At 45.0% G+C, this 18,548-nt stretch overlaps 1 protein-coding gene across 1 annotated transcript in view; it reads left to right on the top strand.

Annotated features, from left to right (window-relative positions):
- Positions 1–18,548, top strand: part of ZZEF1 (zinc finger ZZ-type and EF-hand domain containing 1) — a 113,438-nt gene that overhangs the window by 91,744 nt on the left and 3,146 nt on the right. Inside the window, 12 exon segments of the mRNA XM_023746331.1 lie at positions 1,261–1,460; positions 3,179–3,298; positions 4,667–4,858; positions 5,692–5,792; positions 7,082–7,217; positions 7,318–7,677; positions 9,444–9,587; positions 11,059–11,227; positions 11,383–11,481; positions 11,863–12,028; positions 16,243–16,396; positions 16,989–17,060. Of these exon segments, the coding sequence (XP_023602099.1) occupies positions 1,261–1,460; positions 3,179–3,298; positions 4,667–4,858; positions 5,692–5,792; positions 7,082–7,217; positions 7,318–7,677; positions 9,444–9,587; positions 11,059–11,227; positions 11,383–11,481; positions 11,863–12,028; positions 16,243–16,396; positions 16,989–17,060 (1,913 nt within the window).

Genomic DNA, 18,548 nt, shown 5'->3' with positions numbered 1-18,548 from the left:
AGCTGCCTTGATTTCCTTGAATACTGACCTCTACCTCCTCAGTTCATTGACTGCTGGACTCTGCTTGGATTTTCACTCCTTGCTCCGCAGCCTGGAAGTTTATCTTTAGACTAGAGGCCTGGTGCATGAAATTCATGCACAGGTGTGGTCCCTAGGCCTGGCTGGCAATCGAAGCGCGAGTGTCTGACATGGAAGGGCAGGTCCCAGCTGACCTCTGGGCTCTGGGCAGTACTGGGCCCCCAGGCCCCTGTGCACCTCCTTCCCCCTGAGTCATGGTGCCCAAGTCCCCACGCGGAGATGCGGTGAGCGTGGTCAGATGCTGTGGGCCTGGGTGCAGCCTGGGCCTCTGGGCCGCCCAGCAGTGCTGCACAGAAGCCGGGCGGGCAGCACACTCTCTCCCGGCCGGCCTTGCAGACCAGCTCCTATACGAACCCACAGGGAGCCTGACCAGCCCCTGTGGTCTCAGTGGCTCACCCGGAAGAGGCCGCGCAGGTGCGGGGCAGGCGCCTGAGCAGGAGGGCTTCCCCGGTGCACAAGCCCTGGTGTCCCGGGGGAGAGTAGCAGGGGGAGTGAGAGTGAGCTTGGTGAGCACCCCACATTCTCACCGCACCTCCGTCCGTCACCCTCGCCCCCAGGTAGCCAGCGAGAGGTCGCAGCACTTTGCCCATGCCTACACCGCCCCCTGGTGGTCAGTGCACGTCATAGCTGACTCCCGGTCTCCCAGTCAAAAGACCGTCCGAGGGGGCCAATTTGCATATTAGGCTTTTATTATATAGGATAGCCAGACCTATTGGAGGGCTCACCTGGTTTTTGTCCCTTCTCTCAGGGATCATAGTCTTGTACTACCTGTTGTCCGATGTCTGCAAACCATTGTTTCATATATTTTCAGTGTTCTGGTTGTTGAAGGTAGAAGAGTAAATCCGATCCCTTAGTCTTGCTTGGAAGTGGAAGTCTCTTGTGTACTATATTTAAGAACAACGTTTAACAACCTTTGTCTTCTTTTGGAGGGAACTTGTTTGTGCACAGTAGTAGGAATATTAATTTCCTCTTTCAGTTGCTTGGTGAATAGGTGGCCCAGTACCATTTTTGTGCTACCCTGCAAGCTGGCCTTAAATATAACAGCTAAGTTTGAAACCAGGAGATTTTGGGGGCTTGCATTTATTGCTTCCATAAGGCACATTACTGGGGAAGAAACTTAGCTGCAGGAGGCATTAACTATATTTTTGATGCCTTCTTTTCCTGCCTGACATCACCCTTCAGTGAAGGACTACCAGCTGGTCCAGAAAGGAGGAGGACAGGAATGCAGTGACTCTCAGGCCCAATTGAGCCAATATTCCCAGCACTTTGCCTTTATCGCCAGTCACCTTCTGCAAACCAGCATGGACAGCCATTGTCCTGAGGCAGTGGAAGCAACTTGGGTCCTGTCCCTGGCCCTCAAAGGATTATATAAAACACTAAAGGTAATGGTGAGCTTCTTCCATTTGCTACTGAATCTGGCTGTGATTTAACATCTGCAGGGCATTAACTAGGAAGAAATGCCATCTGGTTTCAATGGAGGCTTAACTATAGGATTTTGATTACTTTTAAAAATGGTTGGGGCCTTGCACAAGGATAGCTTTAAAGCAGAAACAGAGTTTTCCTGATAGTTGGTTTTCTGTAGTTGTTCAATACTGTTTTATGGGACCACTGTCTAATGGGCACAGAACCTTGGAAGATGAGAAGAAAAATGGACTGAATGTCTTCCCTCTGAACCATAGCTTCTTCTGGTTCATCGTAGGATAAGAAGAAGGGAAGAATAAAGGGGCAAGCATCCCATGGCATCTTTGAGCAATAGGTTTGTCAGTTGGGGTGGGAGGAGGCAGACAAGTTAAAGAGCTGGGTCGTAGTTGGTGTGGAGATGAGAAGCCTTGACGTATGGGGAACATAGTTCTTCTGCTCTCTGAGTGGCATGGATGAGAAGGAAGGGGTCAATTTAGGATGATCTTCCCAACAGAACTAGCCATAAAACAAGGATTTCATTTAAAAAGTTTGTTCCTTGACTTTGACAACACTGGCGAGGAAGCCATGGAAAGACCCCAGCACCACAGCGAGACTGGATTAGAGAGCATTTCAGCTCTGGCCCAGCCCTGAGAATTTGTAGTTTTAGGACTGACACTATGCATCTACTACTTATTGATATCATGGCATTTATCACAATCTGCTATGGTTTTAGTTGTTTGCATTATAGTAGGTGAGAGAATATAATAAACTCCCTGAGGGCAGAGACCATTTCTGTTTTTGAATCCTTCATTCAATGCCAGATAGAACTGAGTTGTAGTTTTGAACTAGAAAGAAGGTCCTTGATCTCATGGAGCTTATAGTCTAAACTGCAAGAGAGACAACAAAGAGCCTGCAAGGAAAACTGTCATGAGTCAGAAAAAGCCTTTTTGAGAAGATGAAATTTAAGTTGACAGATAAGAATCTGGGTAGGGTGTTGCATGATGGGAGAGTAGCAAACTCCAGGAACAGGCATGTTTGTCAGGAAGCAGAAAGAACACCTCCAGGGATTCAGGATAGTATCGAAGAGGCAGATGAGACCACAGAAGCAGGCAGGGATCCTATAGGTCAGTGATGGCGAACCTTTTGAGCTCGACGTGTCAGCATTTTGAAAAACCCTAACTTAACTCTGGTGCCGTGTCACATATAGAAATTTTTTGATATTTGCAACCATAGTAAAACAAATATTTATATTTTTGATATTTATTTTATATATTTAAATGCCATTTAACAAAGAAAAATCAACCAAAAAAATGAGTTCGCATGTCACCCCTGACACACGTGTCATAGGTTCGCCATCACTGCTGTAGGTCCTTGTCAACTCTTTAGTTTAAAGAGCAGTGGGAAGCTTTTGGAAGGTAGCAAGCAGGAGAGGGACAAAAAAACTTCTGTTGTTAGCACAGGACTTAGCACACAGGATGTATTAGGCTTCAGAATATTTGTTGAATGAATGAATTGGCGAGTGAATGAACAGACATAGGTTATGGCTAAGGTTCAGAGTTCATTCTTCCTTCTGATTCCTCACTTAAGAGTAACCTTGGGCCACTAGCTGAGACTGGGTTCTGAAGGCTTGCTTCTCCCTAGTGATCCTTAGCTTCTTCATTCTGAGGCAGTTGCAAATCATTCTTTTTCTGTTTGGCAGGCTCATGATTTTGAAGAGACCCATGCTACCTTCCTTCAGACTGATTTGCTGAAGCTACTGGTGAAAAAGTGCAGCAAAGGGACTGGTTTCAGTAAAACGTGGCTCCTCCGGGACCTGGAAGTAAGGGATGAGGTGGCTCCTCCTGCTGCCAACTGGTGCAGATTTCCTGGCCTGAGAGTTAGAGTATCAGTTACAGCTGGTTCTTCCCCTTGCACTCTCCCTCTGTGCAGTTGTGAAAACTGTGTCTTGTATTGTCTTCCCTTTTTAAATAGGGATATGACACCTGTCCTCCCCTGTCAGGGAAAATGAATTTGATGCTTGTTTAAAGAACATTGGAAGAGAAGTATTTTATATGGAAATATTATATCATGATAATAAAGTGTTCCCTTGATTATTATTTCCCTTTAAAGTTCCTTTGAGCTAAGATGAGTTTCTAAATTTGTCCTCACTTTTATTTTTTGTAGGATGTTAGTTGATATTCTCATTTTATTACTATTCCCCATAGGCTTTAGGTTGTTCTTAATAGAATTTTTATAGTTCCCTGTGGAGTTTCTGTACCAAGTGTCAGTCAGCTTCAGGACCAGGAAAGGCTGCTGCTATGTGAGAGGTGGTCAATACCCTTGCTCAGCCCACAGAGGCCTGAACTTGAAGAAACAGCTCATAGTTGCCACTGTGCTCGAACATATTAATGGATAACCTGGAGAGCATGTGAGCTTTTGTTCTTAGGAAATATTTTAAATTAAATTATTTTTTATTATTCAAACAATAGAACCATATTGCAGAAAATTTGAAAAATAGAAAAAGAAAAACTCTAAATTTTATCCCCAAACACAGCTACCTGTTTTTTCCCCTCTGTATCTATGATAGATAGATAGATACATAGATAGATAGATGGATAGATAGATAGATGATAGAGATTGCAAAATGAGCATGGTGTACAATAAATTGAGATCATATCATGGCCATTTTTCTAAGTTGCTAGTTTTCATAATCATGATTTTTAATGGCTGCATATGATATGTGAAGGTAGATTTCAGTTTTTAACATATTTTACATTATTCCTCAAAGATGAGTTACTGGGTTAGAGACCAAACATTCTTATAGCTCTTTATGTAAATAACCGTCTACCTTCACATACCATATGCAACCATTAGAAATGGTATTATGAAAACTAGCAACTTAGAAAAATGGCCATCAGATTCTCTCAGTTCACCAACATGCAGTCTAAAAGCATGATATCAATTTACACGGTCAGTGGCAAAGTTAATAAAGTTCCCTCATAGTTTTAGTTAGCATTTCTTTTATTATAAGTATAATTGAACATGTTTTTGTGTTTCTTTTCTAATTATACATTCTTTTTGTGAATCCTGACATCTTTTAAAAAGTTAGGTCAAATATTTTCTACCCTTTGAGCATTAAGGATCTGGGTAACCTTCTCACCCACCACTCACTCACTTTCCTGCCCTGCCTGATTTTCTTTCGGTGTAGATCTTGTCCATCATGCTGTACTCCTCAAAAAAGGAGATCAACACTTTGGCTGAGCATGGAGACTTGGAGTCGGATGAGCGAGGGGACCAAGAGGAGGAGGTGGAACGGTCCGTCAGCAGCCCGAGTGAGCCAGAGCAGAAAAAGCTAGACCCTCTGGAAAGCCTGGATGAGCCCACCAGAATATGTTTCCTGGTATGTTCTTAGGTCATGGCGTGGCCCGAGACAGGGACTTTAAGGGATGGATTCTCTTTGGCTTAGACTATGTTTTAGCCTCCACGTCCTGAGAATCACTTTCTGCAGACTCAGTCTGTATTGTGCAGAACCATTGCAGAAGAATGGAAAGGCCCTTCCAACAGTACTTCTTAACGTTTTTGGTTCATGGGCCCAAAACCTGTAGATCATTTCTCCTATAAAATACACATTGAAATAAATATGTACAATTTTGCATGTAATTTCCAACCCCATCCATAAACTTTCAAATGATAGTTCTTCCTCATAGTTTCTCAGACATACTGTCTTACTTTCCCTGGATAACCCACTCTTCCTCAGAATGATGTGAAAATGGGGGAGGGCATGACCTCAAAGGGTCTAATTATATGAAGAGTAAACAGTATGAGATGGATGTCTGAAAAACAAGTACAATTTTTTAAAAATCAAAAGTACAGTATACTTAGACTTATGCGCCAGTTATCAAACTTGAGTGTGAGGCAGTGACAGAGAAGCTAGCAATAAGTACAGTGTGGTGGGTAGTTATTGATGTTAGCATTGCATTCTGTTGACATATTTCTTTTGGTGTTTCTGTGTTTTATATTTTCCTTTGAATTTATAATAGTAATGCAAAGTTTATAAATCCATGTTTTAGGGTTTATAACTTTTTATGCTTTAAGTACCCATATGGTGTTCTTAAATTATTACCTGTGGTAACTTTAGAACATAATAGTTTTATCACTTTTGAGTTTAGATGGTCAATAACGTGTTAAAGCACATTAACTTGTCTCTCTCCTACTTCCTCCCGTGGCCTTCAGATGGCTCACGATGCCCTCAACGCCCCTCTGCACATTCTCCGGGCCATCTACGAGCTACAGATGAAAAGGACCGATTCGTTCTTCCTGGAGGTCCAGAAGAGGTAAGGGCGGTCTGGGTCCAGCTGAAGTGCAGTGAGTGTGAGAACACGCGAGGCAGGGCTGCACTAACCTCCTGCCAGCGGGGTCTGGAGAAAAGCTCCTGACAGGCCCAGCGCTGGTGCGGAGCTGGTCGTTAGCGCTTCATACAGGGATCTGAAAGCTGGCTGTGCTGCACTGCACATCATCCTGAATTGTGTTGTATGTTCCTCTGGAAAAACTTCACATTTCTTAGAGGAAACTCATTATGGATGCAGGAATGGAGACAGACACCGAGGTTTCTCTCTTATGTCATCCCAGGGAACACAGTGCAGAGCGGGACCTTCTTATCAAAAGTGTTGTTTTGTTTGTTTTTCACCACTGCATATTATACCCATTTTTGTTTTTTTCAAGAACTATTATACAGTTAACAATATATGCCTTTCTCTTGGGTAGGAAGTTCAGAGCTAGTTCTTGGGCCCAGCTCTTAAATTTGTGTAGAACTTTGCCTATTTGCAACTAATCCCCTCCTCTGTCCCCATATTCTAGTTTTGACTTCCTATTCTAATTTATATCCAATTCCAGTTTGATATTTCTTTTAATTTTTCATATTTCTGTTTTTCTATATGTATTTATTCCAAATGGCCCCAAATCTTTTGTGAGATGCAGCAGGGTTGCATTGTGTAGGGCATAGCCGAAGCTGTTGTAGCTGAGACACCCAGAAATATCATAGGTCCAGAAAGATAGGATTTGTTTTTGCTGTCAGGGAACAGTCCGAGGTGGGCAGCAGTCTGGGTTGAGTGAGCAGCCCTGCTCCACAAACGACCCTCTTTTGTTCTCATCCGTGTAGTCCAAGCTGGCTCACCCACACCACCTCTCTGTTCCAGCCCAGAGGAAAGGGGGAAGGTAGGGAAAGGAGCACATTCTTAGTGCTGTTGTCTGAGGGTGGGCTTCAGAAGTGGCGCACATCACCTCACTGCCCTCCTGTTGGTAAGAACCTAGTCGCATCACTCCATCTGACTGCAAAGGGTCCTGGGGACCATGTCTCCAGCTAGATGATTCTGTAGCTTGCTAAAACTCCCAGGAACTTTGTTCTAAAAGAAAGGATAGATGGATCCTGAGGGACAGTTTGGATTCTCTGCCACAAGGAAAACATGCACATCTGCGTGCACGAATAAATGAACACTGTGAATCTAGTTTGCAAAATATGGAAAGTCATGTAATTGTGAAGTAACATTTCTGATAAGTTTCACTGCAAGGTAAACTCTGGCCTGGCTGTACCTTATGTACCCAGCTTTGTGCTCCTTCTCTTCAGGTTTGATGGCGATGAGCTCACCACGGATGAAAGGATACGGGCCCTGGCTCAGAAGTGGCAGCCCAGTAGGAGCCTGAGACTGGAGGAGCAGAGTGCCAAAGCTGTGGATACAGACATGATTATCTTACCGTGCTTGGTATGTTGCCTCCACTTGGAAAAAATGGTCTCTCCCTGACCCCACCCCAACCCTACTTGTGAAAAGGCAGGCCTCTGTAACGTGGTCTTTGGGTTTGCAGTCCCAGCCCACTCGCTGTGACAAGGCCACGGCTGAATCAAACCCCGTGACCCAGAAGCTGATCTCCAGCACGGAGAGTGAACTGCAGCAGAGCTACGCCAAGCAGCGGCGTACTAAGAGCGCCGCCCTCCTGCACAAGGAACTGAACTGCAAGAGCAAGAGGGCAGTCCGGGACTACCTTTTCCGGGTGAATGAGGCCACGGCAATCCTGTATGCCCGCCATGTGCTCGCATCCTTGCTTGCTGAGTGGCCTGGGCACGTGCCAGTGAGCGAGGACATCCTGGAGCTAAGTGGCCCTGCCCATATGACCTACATTTTTGACATGTTCATGCAGCTGGAAGAAAAGCACCGGTGGGAGAAGGTAATTAAGCAGGCCAAGCTGGGCACTCACCCCTCTCACTCCTCCTCTGTCCTCTCCCCACCGCAGACCCCAAGTGTTTGAACAGCCTTCCTCCAGCAAGTGCCTTCCTGGAGTGAGCTCACGTGTGTGGCTGTAGGACTCCCCAGCAGGTGTGAATGCAACACAGGCAGGGTAGGGTCACTGTTGAACTCTCCCAACTACTGGCCTAGAGCTGAGCTCATAGCCTAGGACAGACTTGGTGCTCAGAGTGTTTGGAGAAATGATCCCATAAAACTTGTCTTTGCAGTTTTCCCTTTTTGTTCTCACACTTTCAAGTCTCTCTTTGATAGCCTGTCTTTTCTTGTGTTCCTAGCATCTCACTTAGTGAGCGCAGGGCACAAGGTTAATTACAAGTCTGGTAGCCTGTTCCCATCCTACAGGAAACCTCCCAGGGCGGTTTGTGTCTTGTCTTTTCAACCATTGTTTCTAGAATGTTTACCCCAGGTCAGACCCGCTGCCAGCATTTGTACCTGTATTACATTGTGACCAGAGGTGAGGAAATCAAGCGGGGAGGTTTCTCCAAGGCTTCCAGCTTCTGGGTGGCAGACATGGGGCTCACCAGGGCCTGTCTGTGCATCCTCTTAAGTCCAGTGCTCTAATTTAAAGTTCAGTTGTGAACTTTTTTTATTTTCTTTTTAAATCAAATCTTCAACTTGGTCATTATGTTTTTATTTTAGAGAGAGGGAAGGGGAGAGAGAGAGAGAAAATATCGATGTGAGAAAGAAACGTTGATTGGCTGCCTCCCACACACACCTCAACCAGGGATTGAACGTGCATCCTGGGTATGTGCCCTGACTGGGAATTGAGCCCACCACCTTTTGGTGTACAGGACAATGCTCCAGCCAACTGAGCCACACCAGTCGGCTCAGCTTGTTTTTTTAAAGGAGTGCTGGGTTAGCAATCCTTCACGGGTCTAAAAGCATTTCTCCCACCTCCTGTTGGGTAGAAATGAAGAGTTCACATAGCAGAAAACGGTCTATAACTCAGGAGGCCCAGGTACTGTCTGCCGCTGAACTAGAAAGTTTTATCACCACCTTCCCAATTTCCAGGTGCAAAAATCTTTAGTCACACTCGCTGCTGTCTTCTTCATCCCTGTCCTGTCCCCTTGCCATCCTCACCTCATACACACACACACACTGTATGTGCAGATTCCTTAGGCAGTGAATTTATCCTCTAACCCCTAATTTGCCACCCATTTCTAAGGCCTCTAGGTCCTTTCCCAACCTCAGAGCCTGGGAGTCACTGGCATGTTTGCTGTAGCCACATTTCTCATTTGGAAGTGAGAAAAGGGGGCATTTTGCCTCTGACAGTCCCTGTCTTGAACATGCCCTTCCCCCGTTCCTACCCCACAGAGCTGCTAATTCTGCACCTCACACTGGTCATTTATCCCGTTGTGCTGTCATTGTTTGTCTGCATGTCCATCCCCCTGCTGGGCTTGGGACTCTTCAGGGGCCAGGGCCATCTCTGGTGGGTTCTGTTGGTTCTTTCAGACTCCCTTCAAGTAGTATTGCTCTGAAGGCACTGCAGTGTCCTGGTTTTCAGCAAGAGCTCCTTCAGGGAGACCTGGCCGCTGGGGTGGCTTGAGGGGCTGGGGTCAGGGTCCAGGATGATGCCAGCCCCTTCGGAGGGGTGTTGGGTTGACATAGACCCTCCCTTCTTCCTGATGGAGCAGTGCCATGGCCCTGCCGCTGATAGGCCTTGATGTTCCCTGCCTTGTGTCCCGCCAGATCCTGCAGAAGGTGCTCCAAGGCTGCCGAGAGAACATGCTGGGGACCATGGCCCTGGCTGCCTGCCAGTTCATGGAGGAGCCAGGAATGGAAGTGCAAGTGAGAGAGTCCAAACACCCATATAACAACAACACCAACTTTGAGGTACGATCCAGGGTTGGCCAGGCTCCCCCAGCCTCAGGGCATGCAGCTGGCAGGACCCGCAGGGTTGCTGAGTAGCAAGAATCTCATCAACTCCCACAGCAGCTCTTTCCTCTCCCGCCAGCCCCGGCCAAGAAAGTGCTTCCTTAGTCTCAGCTGCAGTCAGAGATTCTGCACAACCAAGTCTTCCCTTCTCCTGACCTTGTTTTTATAGATGGGCCATCTGGCCCTGGGGAGAGTGTTTTCCCTGCAGCAAGCTCCTTGGAGTGAATTCTTGGTATCTTCCAGCAGTGAGTCTGAGTTCAACCCTCACTACCTGTCTCCTGATGACCTGGCCACACCTTGGAGACTCCCACCCCTTTGTGTAATGACACAGAACTGAAAAGCCTCATCGGATCCATCCTTAACTTTGTACCTAGACAGGGGGAGGTAGGAGTTTGGATGAGGCACATGTGGGAAGTCCTGTTAGTCTCACTGACTTAAAAATGTTCCTACATTTTTTAAGGGACATTTGAAAAGGGCTTTAGCGCTGCAAGTCATAAGCTTCTGAGGGGCCAGCACACTAGAGCACCAGTGGTGGATGACAGAGAAACTCATGCAGAACTTGGGTATTGCTCGCTGAGATTTCCTTTTGCAGAGTGTAAACCTCACTCTCTTCCTTCTAAGCCTCTTCTCTTCCTGTGTTCTTGGGTCCAGCCCCACTCCCCCAGCTCCGTGTAGGCACATCTGGTGAGCTACCAAGTCCTACCTCAAAGGGGATTGCCTATCTTCATCACCCCAACTCTCCTCTTCTCTGGCTTCTTTCTTCTCATGCTGGCCTTGCCTCAGCCTGGCCTTGGTCACACCAGCTCTCAGAGCGATCCTTGCACAGCACAAACCTAAGGCTTTCTCCTGCTTACAATCTCTCCAGGGCTCCCCCTGCTGTCCAAAGCCTAAACGCCTTATTTTAGCACACCAGGCTTTCACTTCTGTTCCTGCCAGCCTCTCCACAGTCACATGTCACCCCGTCCTCCGTCCTTACCTTGCAAGAGTGTCCTCACAGAGTTCACCCTTTACCCAAGACACAGCAAGCTCCTTGCTGTTCCCTGAACATGCCAGACTTTCCAGAGCTGTTTGCCTGAAATGTAGCCCCGTATGGTCACATCCCCCTCTCACCTTGTCTCCTGCCATTCGTTTCTTCTTGGCAGGCCCCTCCTCTCCTCTTCATTCTTGGCAACAACCTGAACATCCCTTCACTGGGACTCTTTTCTGCCTCCCCGCCTTCTCCAGGTGAAGTCTGCCTGCCGTGCCCAGTCTGCACAAGTGTCGTGCCTGCTGTGCTGGCAGCCTTGTGGGTGCTTCCGTCCCAGCTAGACTGAGCTCCTAGAAGCAGGGCTCTGACTTACTCATTCCTGCATTCCCAGTTTCAGGACTTGGCATGAGGTAAGCCCTCAGTAACTGACCAGTAACAAGTGTTCTCATTTCCCTTCCTTAGGATAAAGTTCACATTCCTGGTGCAATCTACCTCTCAATCAAATTTGATCCTCAGTGCAATACAGAGGAAGGCTGTGACGAATTAGCCATGTCCAGCAGCAGTGACTTCCAACAGGATCGACATAACTTCAGTGGGTCTCAACAGAAATGGAAAGATTTTGAGCTTCCAGGTATATAAATACTTGGTTTTATTAAACTTAATACTAAGAAGGGAAATTATTGGAGGATTTAAAATGGGGTTTATTATATTTCATCAGAAACCCCTCACTTGCCATTCCCTCTTACTGCAGTGTTCTGACCTGTCTCTGGTTCTTGTATGACACAGGAGATACTTTGTATTACCGCTTCACCTCTGACATGAGCAACACCGAGTGGGGCTACAAGTTCACGGTGACGGCTGGACACCTGGGGCGATTCCAGACAGGTGTGTGCATTTCTCTTCCCCTGCACCATCCCCTGCCAGGGCCACTCTGAGGGTGTAAGTGCCATTGTGTCATTGATCTTCATTAAAATCATAGCAGCTACTTTTCTCTAAGACTTCCACAGATTTGTCTCGCAAACCCTACATGTGTTACTCTTGAATATGCTATATAGTTGGTTTGTTGTAAACCTGAATGGCCAGAGAGAAGAGCCACCTAAAAAAGATGTTTGTTCTCTTAGAATGTCCAGGGCATTTTTGCAAAAAAGGGGAAATGAAAATGTCCCTATGTTGCTTTTACAAAAGGCATAATTTCAGGGAACATTTAAATGATCAATTGTTTCATCATATTTATTAAAATATCTGTGTTTTGTGGGGCTTGCCCAGGATTTGAGATTTTGAAGCAAATGTTGTCAGAAGAAAGAGTTGTGCCGCACCTTCCCTTGGCCAAAATTTGGGAATGGCTGGTAGGCGTGGCCTGTCGCCAGACTGGTCATCAGCGACTAAAAGCCATTCACCTACTTCTGAGGATTGTGCTGTGCTGCAACCACAGGTAAGCTGCCTTCTGGAGATGAGTCTCTTGCTGGGTGTTTGTATTGTGAATATCTCCTCCCATTTTGTGGCTTGCCCTTCCACTCATTTAGTGGTGTCTTTGGTGAAAAGAAGTTTCTAATTTTATTTTTTATATATTTTTATTGATTTCAGAGAGGAAGGGAGAGGGAGAGAGAGATAGAAACATCAATGATGAGAGAGGATCAGTGATCAGCTGCCTCCTGCACACCCCCTACTGGGGATTGAGCCTACAACCTGGGCATGAGCCGAACTGTGACCTCCTGGTTCATAGGTTGATGCTCAACCACTGAACCATGATGGTCAGGCAGAAGTTTCTAATTTTAATGTCTTCCATTTTATTGATCATTTCTGTAATGGTAGTGCTTTTGTTGTGCTGTTTAGGACATTTTTGCCTTACTTGGCAATGGGGTCATGAAGGTATTTCCTGTATGTTATCTTCTCAAAGCTTAATTGTTTTTTCTTTCACATTTAGATCTACAGTCAACGTGGAATGAATTTTAGTGAATGATATGAAGTGTAGGGGCAGATTATTTTTTTCTGACATGGATCTCTACTTGACTATAAGGACCACCTTTTCCCTCACCACACTCCAGGGCCATCTTTGTCACAGAGTAGGCATCCAATGTGCTTGGGTCTGTGTCTGGTTTCTTTAGTTCCATTCGTCTTTTTTATTATGCCAGCACCACACTATCTTAAATCTGTAGCTTTATAACAAACTTACATATCTAGTAGTATACATCCTTCATCTTCTAAATTGTCTTGGCTATTTTTAATCCTGCATGTCCATATAAATTTTAGAATTAGTTAATTTTTTTCCAGATTTATTGAGGCAAAACTGAAAAATAAGATTGTAATATGTTTAAAGTATAGAACAGGATGATTTGATAGATACATATATTGTGAAAGGATTCTGACCATTAAGTTAGCACCTCTCACTTCACAGTGTACAGGGTTCACTCTTCTCCACATCTTTGCCAGCATTTGTTATTTCTTGTTCTTTTTTATAGTAGCCACTAGAGGCCCGGTGCCCGGATTTGTGCACTGGTGGGGTCCCTCGGCCTGGCCTGCGGGCCCTGGGCTGAAACCGGTTGGACACTTAGCATATTAGCCTTTTATATATGTATATAGATGAGGTGATATCTCATTGTGATTTGATTTGCATTTCCCTTATGATTAGTGATGTTGAGCACCTTTTCATGTACCTGTTTGCCATTTGTGTTTCAAAAGAGGACATTCTGGCAACAAAGAACTGCTGCCACCAGGATACTTTGCCCATTTTTAAATTGGGTTATTTGGTTTTTTGTTATTGAGATGTATGAGTTCCTTATATATTTTTAATATTAACCCCTTATCAGATATATGGTCTGTAGATATTTTCTCTCTTTTAGTAGGTTGCCTTTTCAGTTTGTTGATTATTTCTTTTGCTATGCATAAGCTTTTTTTTTTAAGTTTTAAATTGATTTTAAGGAGAGAGAGAGCGATACATCAGTGTGTGAGAGAGAGATCATTCGGTTGCACCCCAACTGGGATTGAACCCAAAACCTAGGTATGTGCCCTGACCAGGAATGGAACCTACTGGTGCACAGGATGATGCTCCAACCAACTGAGCCACACAGGCCAGGGCTGTGCATAAGCTTTTTAATTTGATGTAGTCCCACTTGTTTATTTTTGCTTTTGGTGTCAGATCCACAAATCATTGACAAGACCAGTGTCAAGGAACCTAGCCCTATGCTTTCTTCCAGGAGTTTTATAGTTTCAGGTCTTACATTCAAGCCTTCAATCCATTTTGAGTTGATTTTTATGTATGGTGTAAGATAGGGGTCCAACTTCATTCTTTTGTATGTGGATGTCTAGTTTTCTCCATACCATTTATTTAAGAGACTATCCTTTTCTCATTGCATATTCTTGACACCTTTGTCGAAAATTAATTGACCAATGTGCATGGGTTTATTTCTGAGCTCTCTTTTCTGTTCCATTTATCTATATGTCTATTTTTATGCTAATACCATTCTGTTTTAATTACTATAGCTTTGAAATATAGTTTAAAATCAGGAAGTATTATACTTCTAGCTTCTTCTTTCTTAAGATTGCTGTGGTTATTCAGGGTCTTTTGCAGTTCCACTGACTTTTAGAATTATTTTTTCTATTTATGTGAAAAATTCCATTAAATTTTTGATAGGGATTACATTGAATCTGTAAATTCTTTGAATAGTATGAACATTTAAACAATATTAATTCTTTCAATTCATGAACACATTATCTTTCCATTTCTTTGTGTCTGCAGTTTCTTTTGCCAATGTTTTATAGTTTTCAGTGTACAGATCTTTCACCTTCTTTCTTAAATTTATTCCTAAGTATTTTATTCTTTTTTATCCTGTTGTAAATGGAATTGTTTTAATTTCTCTTTCTGATAGTTCATTGTTAGTTTATAAAAACACACTTGATTTTTCTCTATTGATTTTGTATCCTGTAACTGTACTGAATATATTAGTTCTAACAGGTTTTTTTGGCAGAATCTTTAGGGTTTTCTATATATCATATCATGTCATCTGCAGATACAGTTTTACTTCCTTTTTAATTCTGATACCTTGATATCTTGTTCTTACCTAATTGTTTTGGCTTTTTCTTGCCTAATTGCTTAGGCTATGACTTCCAGTATTGTGTTGAATAGAACTGCTAGAGTGGGCATCCTTGTCTTGATCCTGATTATTTTATTTTATTTGTTTATTTTTTCATATATTTTTATTGATTTCAGAGAGGAAGGGAGAGGGAGAAATAGAAACATCACTGATGAGAGAGAATCATTGATTGGCTGCCTTCTACACACTCCCTACCAGGGATCAAGCCTGCAACCCGGGCATGTACCCTTGACCAGATTCGAACCCAGGACCCTTCAGTCCACAGGCCAGTGCTCTATCCACTGAGCCAAACCAGCTAGGGCCTGATTATTTTATTTTTATAGATAACACACATGCATGCACACATACCCTTCTCATCTGATGGAATTTTGATTGATACTTTAGATCAGTTTGAGAGAATTAAGATTTTTATACCATTGAATTTTCTAATCCTCTATTATTTAGATCTTAGTAATGTTTTATAGTTTCCTATGTAGAGGACTTATACAACATTTTGTTAGATTTATTCCTAGGTATTTAATGTTTTTGATGGTATTGTAATTGTTATTTTAAATTTTTATTTTTAATTGTTTTTGCTGCTATATAATTAATTTTCATGTATTGCCTTTGTCTAGTGACCTTGTTCTATTTGTTAATTCTCTGAGTGTATAGATACGTTATTCAGCACACGGCCATGTTATTTATAAATAATGAGTTTTATTTCTTCCTCTCAATCTGTAGAAACTCTTTTTGCCTTTTTGCACTAGCCAGGACTTTCTTTCTTTCTTTTTTTTTTTAATATATTTTATTGATTTTTTTAGAGAGGAAGGGAGAGGGATAGAGAGTTAGAAACATCGATGAGAGAGAAATATCGATCAGCTGCCTTCTGCACGCCCCCTACTGGCGATGTGCCCACAACCAAGGTACATGCCCTTGACCAGAATCGAACCTGGGACCCTTCAGTCCGCAGGCCGACGCTCTATCCACTGAGCCAAACCGGTTAGGGCAGGACTTTCAATAGAATGTTGAATAGAAGTGAGGATTGAAGACTTAATTGTCTTATTCCTCATCTCAGAGGGAAGGTTTTATTTATTTTTGATTTTAATTTTAGAGAGAGAGGGAGAGAAACATCAATTTATTGTTCCACTAATTTATGCATTTATTGATTGGTTCTTGTATGTGCCCTGACCAGGGATCGAACCCACAACTGTGGTGTATTGGGATGACACTCCAACCTAGAGCCATACCAGCCAGGGGCTCCACCTAACATTTCACTTGAGATTTTTTTCAGTCATTGGAAGTTCTCTGTAACAGCCATTTTTAAAGATGTGCAGTTGATTTACATGAATGTGCTTCAGGATCTCCTGTTTCTGTGGTGTCTTGTTTTGAAGTTTAGGTTCTGCCCCTTTCCTTATTTGCTGGTGAATATTTTTGGCTCTTTTAGGAAGAGGGGGAGTGGGACTGTCCTGTAATGATTTTACTAGATGTGGGGAAAGTGAGAGTCAGAGTTGCAGTTCCTGTTACCTACCATCTGTCTGACGTGGTGCTCAGCAAACTACCCCGTCTCCTCCCACAGCGACCTCTGTGACCTTTCGCTGTTAAAGCCCCTGTGGCAGCTCTTCACCCACATGGAGTACAGCCTGTTTGAGGACGTGACACAGCCGGGCATCCTCCTCCCCCTGCACCGCGCCCTCACTGAGCTCTTCTTCGTCACCGAGAACCGCGCCCAGGTGAGGGTCCTGCCCTGCCTCTCCCCTGGCACAGCGCTGCCAGGTGCTTTTTCTCCCTCTGCTGCCCAGGGCGGGAGAGTAGGACTCAGATCACAGCCCCATCCCCAGCCCTGGTCTCAGCTAACCTGCACCGGGAGGTACAAGTGGCCTAAGTGTGAGGCCCTCACCACCCAGTCCAGGCAGCACTGAGATTGCTTATTTTACTAGGCCTAAGGCCAAGGGAAACTGGCTTGGATCAGCCCTTGACAACATTGAGCTTTGGAAAATAAAACGGATGGGTTCTTTCTTCTTCTTCCTTTTCCCCCTCTACTCAGCACAATAGACTTATTAATGTGAGAGATGAAAGGGCCTTTCAGAGTTCTTGAGCTTACCCCCCTCCTTTTATACATGAGGAAACCGACTTGAGGAGGGAGGTCGCTGCCCCTCCGTCACCCTGGGCAGAGCCCCCTGGAACTAGGCACCTGGCTTCTCCCGGTCCAGCTCCTTCCGGGCTCTTGGGTGAGGTGCCAGCAGAGCGAGCACTGATTTCTCACTCGAGGCTTCTGTGGTTGGGGTGGGTGTCTGTTAACGCTGCACCATGCTCTCCCCACAGGAGCTCGGCTTGCTGCAGGATTACCTGCTGGCCTTAACCACCGACGACCACCTTCTCCGCTGTGCAGCACAGGTACTCTCCCACCTCGCGCTGCCCTCGTGCTGCCTGCCCGTGGCGGCTGTCCCATCACCGTGGCCAGGACAGAGAGCCTGTGCTTGTGGCCTGAGTACAGAATCCACCCAGGATTTACACGGAGCTCTGTTCCCATTCAGTCACTTCCTTCAGTGTCTGAGAGAGCAGTCCAGCCCCATCTATCAGTGTCATCCATATTAAACTGTGGGGTCAGAAGACACTAGCAAGAATTTGTGTCTTTTAAACCAAAACAACCAATGCCTTAAATTTACAGTTTGGCCGGTCCCTGAAGTTTCCATAGAGTTAGATTGCAGATATTTTGGGATGTAACTTTCTTTCCTAGTAGAACTCTCTTCTGACAGCTGTTTGGTCTCAGGATCCCTTTTCACTTTTAAATTATGGAGGATCTCAAACAGCTTTTGTTTATGTGCTTTATATATATATATTGAAATACACCATTGGAAATTAAATTAGATTTGAAATTTAGAAATTAAGACAAAAATTTTAAACATTTATTATCAATTCATTTAAAAAATAATAAACCCATTCCATGTTCACATGAGTAGCCTGTTTGGTGAAAATCAGAGGGGTGGCGTTGTGTTCCATGTCTGAAAATCTCTTTAACATCTGCCTTAATAGAAGACAGCTGGAGTCCCATGTCTGCTTCCACCTGTTATATTACCACACATTAGCCTCTGGAAAACTCCACAGTGTACTTGTGAGAGTATGAAAGTGAAAAAGGCAAAACCACGTCTTAGTATCACCGTGGAAATCGTTTTTACTACGTGGAGCCCCGGAAAGGGTCTCAGGAACCCGCAGGCCCCACATCCCATCTGAGAAGCTCAGGCTCAGACTCCTTGAACCTCATAGAGCATGTGGCCCAACCCCCGCAGGGGACAGATGGGGCACGGAAGCTCAGAGGAAGGGGAGATGCCCAGGGTCACAGCTGAGTGGGCTCTAGTGGGACTCCCAGCCAGAGCTTCCCCCTGCCCTGCCAGTGTTTTTCAGCGAACCCTTCCTCCTGCAAGAAGGGTCAGATGCCTGCTTAGAAGCAGGGGTCCCCCGTCAGCTGTGGAAGAGTTTGTGTGAATTCTCCTGAGACCTGTAGGCAGAGTGAAACCTCCTAACGGGCGCCTACTGCACTGCCACCACCACCCCTGGTTGCGTGACACGAAATGAAATTTAGACATTTGACCGTTTGGGCACTGAAAGCTGAACATTGCATATCTCTGTGGGCTCCTCCCTCTTGCCTGTGCCCGTGCCCCGTCTCCTCACCCTGTTTCTGACCTTCCCATAGCCCATCCACTTGGCTGGGCCAGTGCTGCCTCCCCCCCTGCCTGCCGCCTCTTCCTCTCCTGGCCAGTCCTCCACTCCTGCTCCCTGAGCTTGAAGACCAGCCTTGACCTGGCTCTACAGCATCCACCTCCCCGGCCCCTTCCCAGCCCCTCCCCAGCACTGCTTCCTGGGTCCCCAGCACTGGCTTCTGTT

The sequence above is a fragment of the Myotis lucifugus genome, unplaced genomic scaffold (assembly GCF_000147115.1).
Source record: "Myotis lucifugus unplaced genomic scaffold, Myoluc2.0 scaffold_657, whole genome shotgun sequence".
Lineage (NCBI taxonomy): Eukaryota > Metazoa > Chordata > Mammalia > Chiroptera > Vespertilionidae > Myotis > Myotis lucifugus.
The sequence above is the reverse complement of the archived record's forward strand: the minus strand, read 5'-3'. Positions and strand labels throughout refer to the sequence as shown.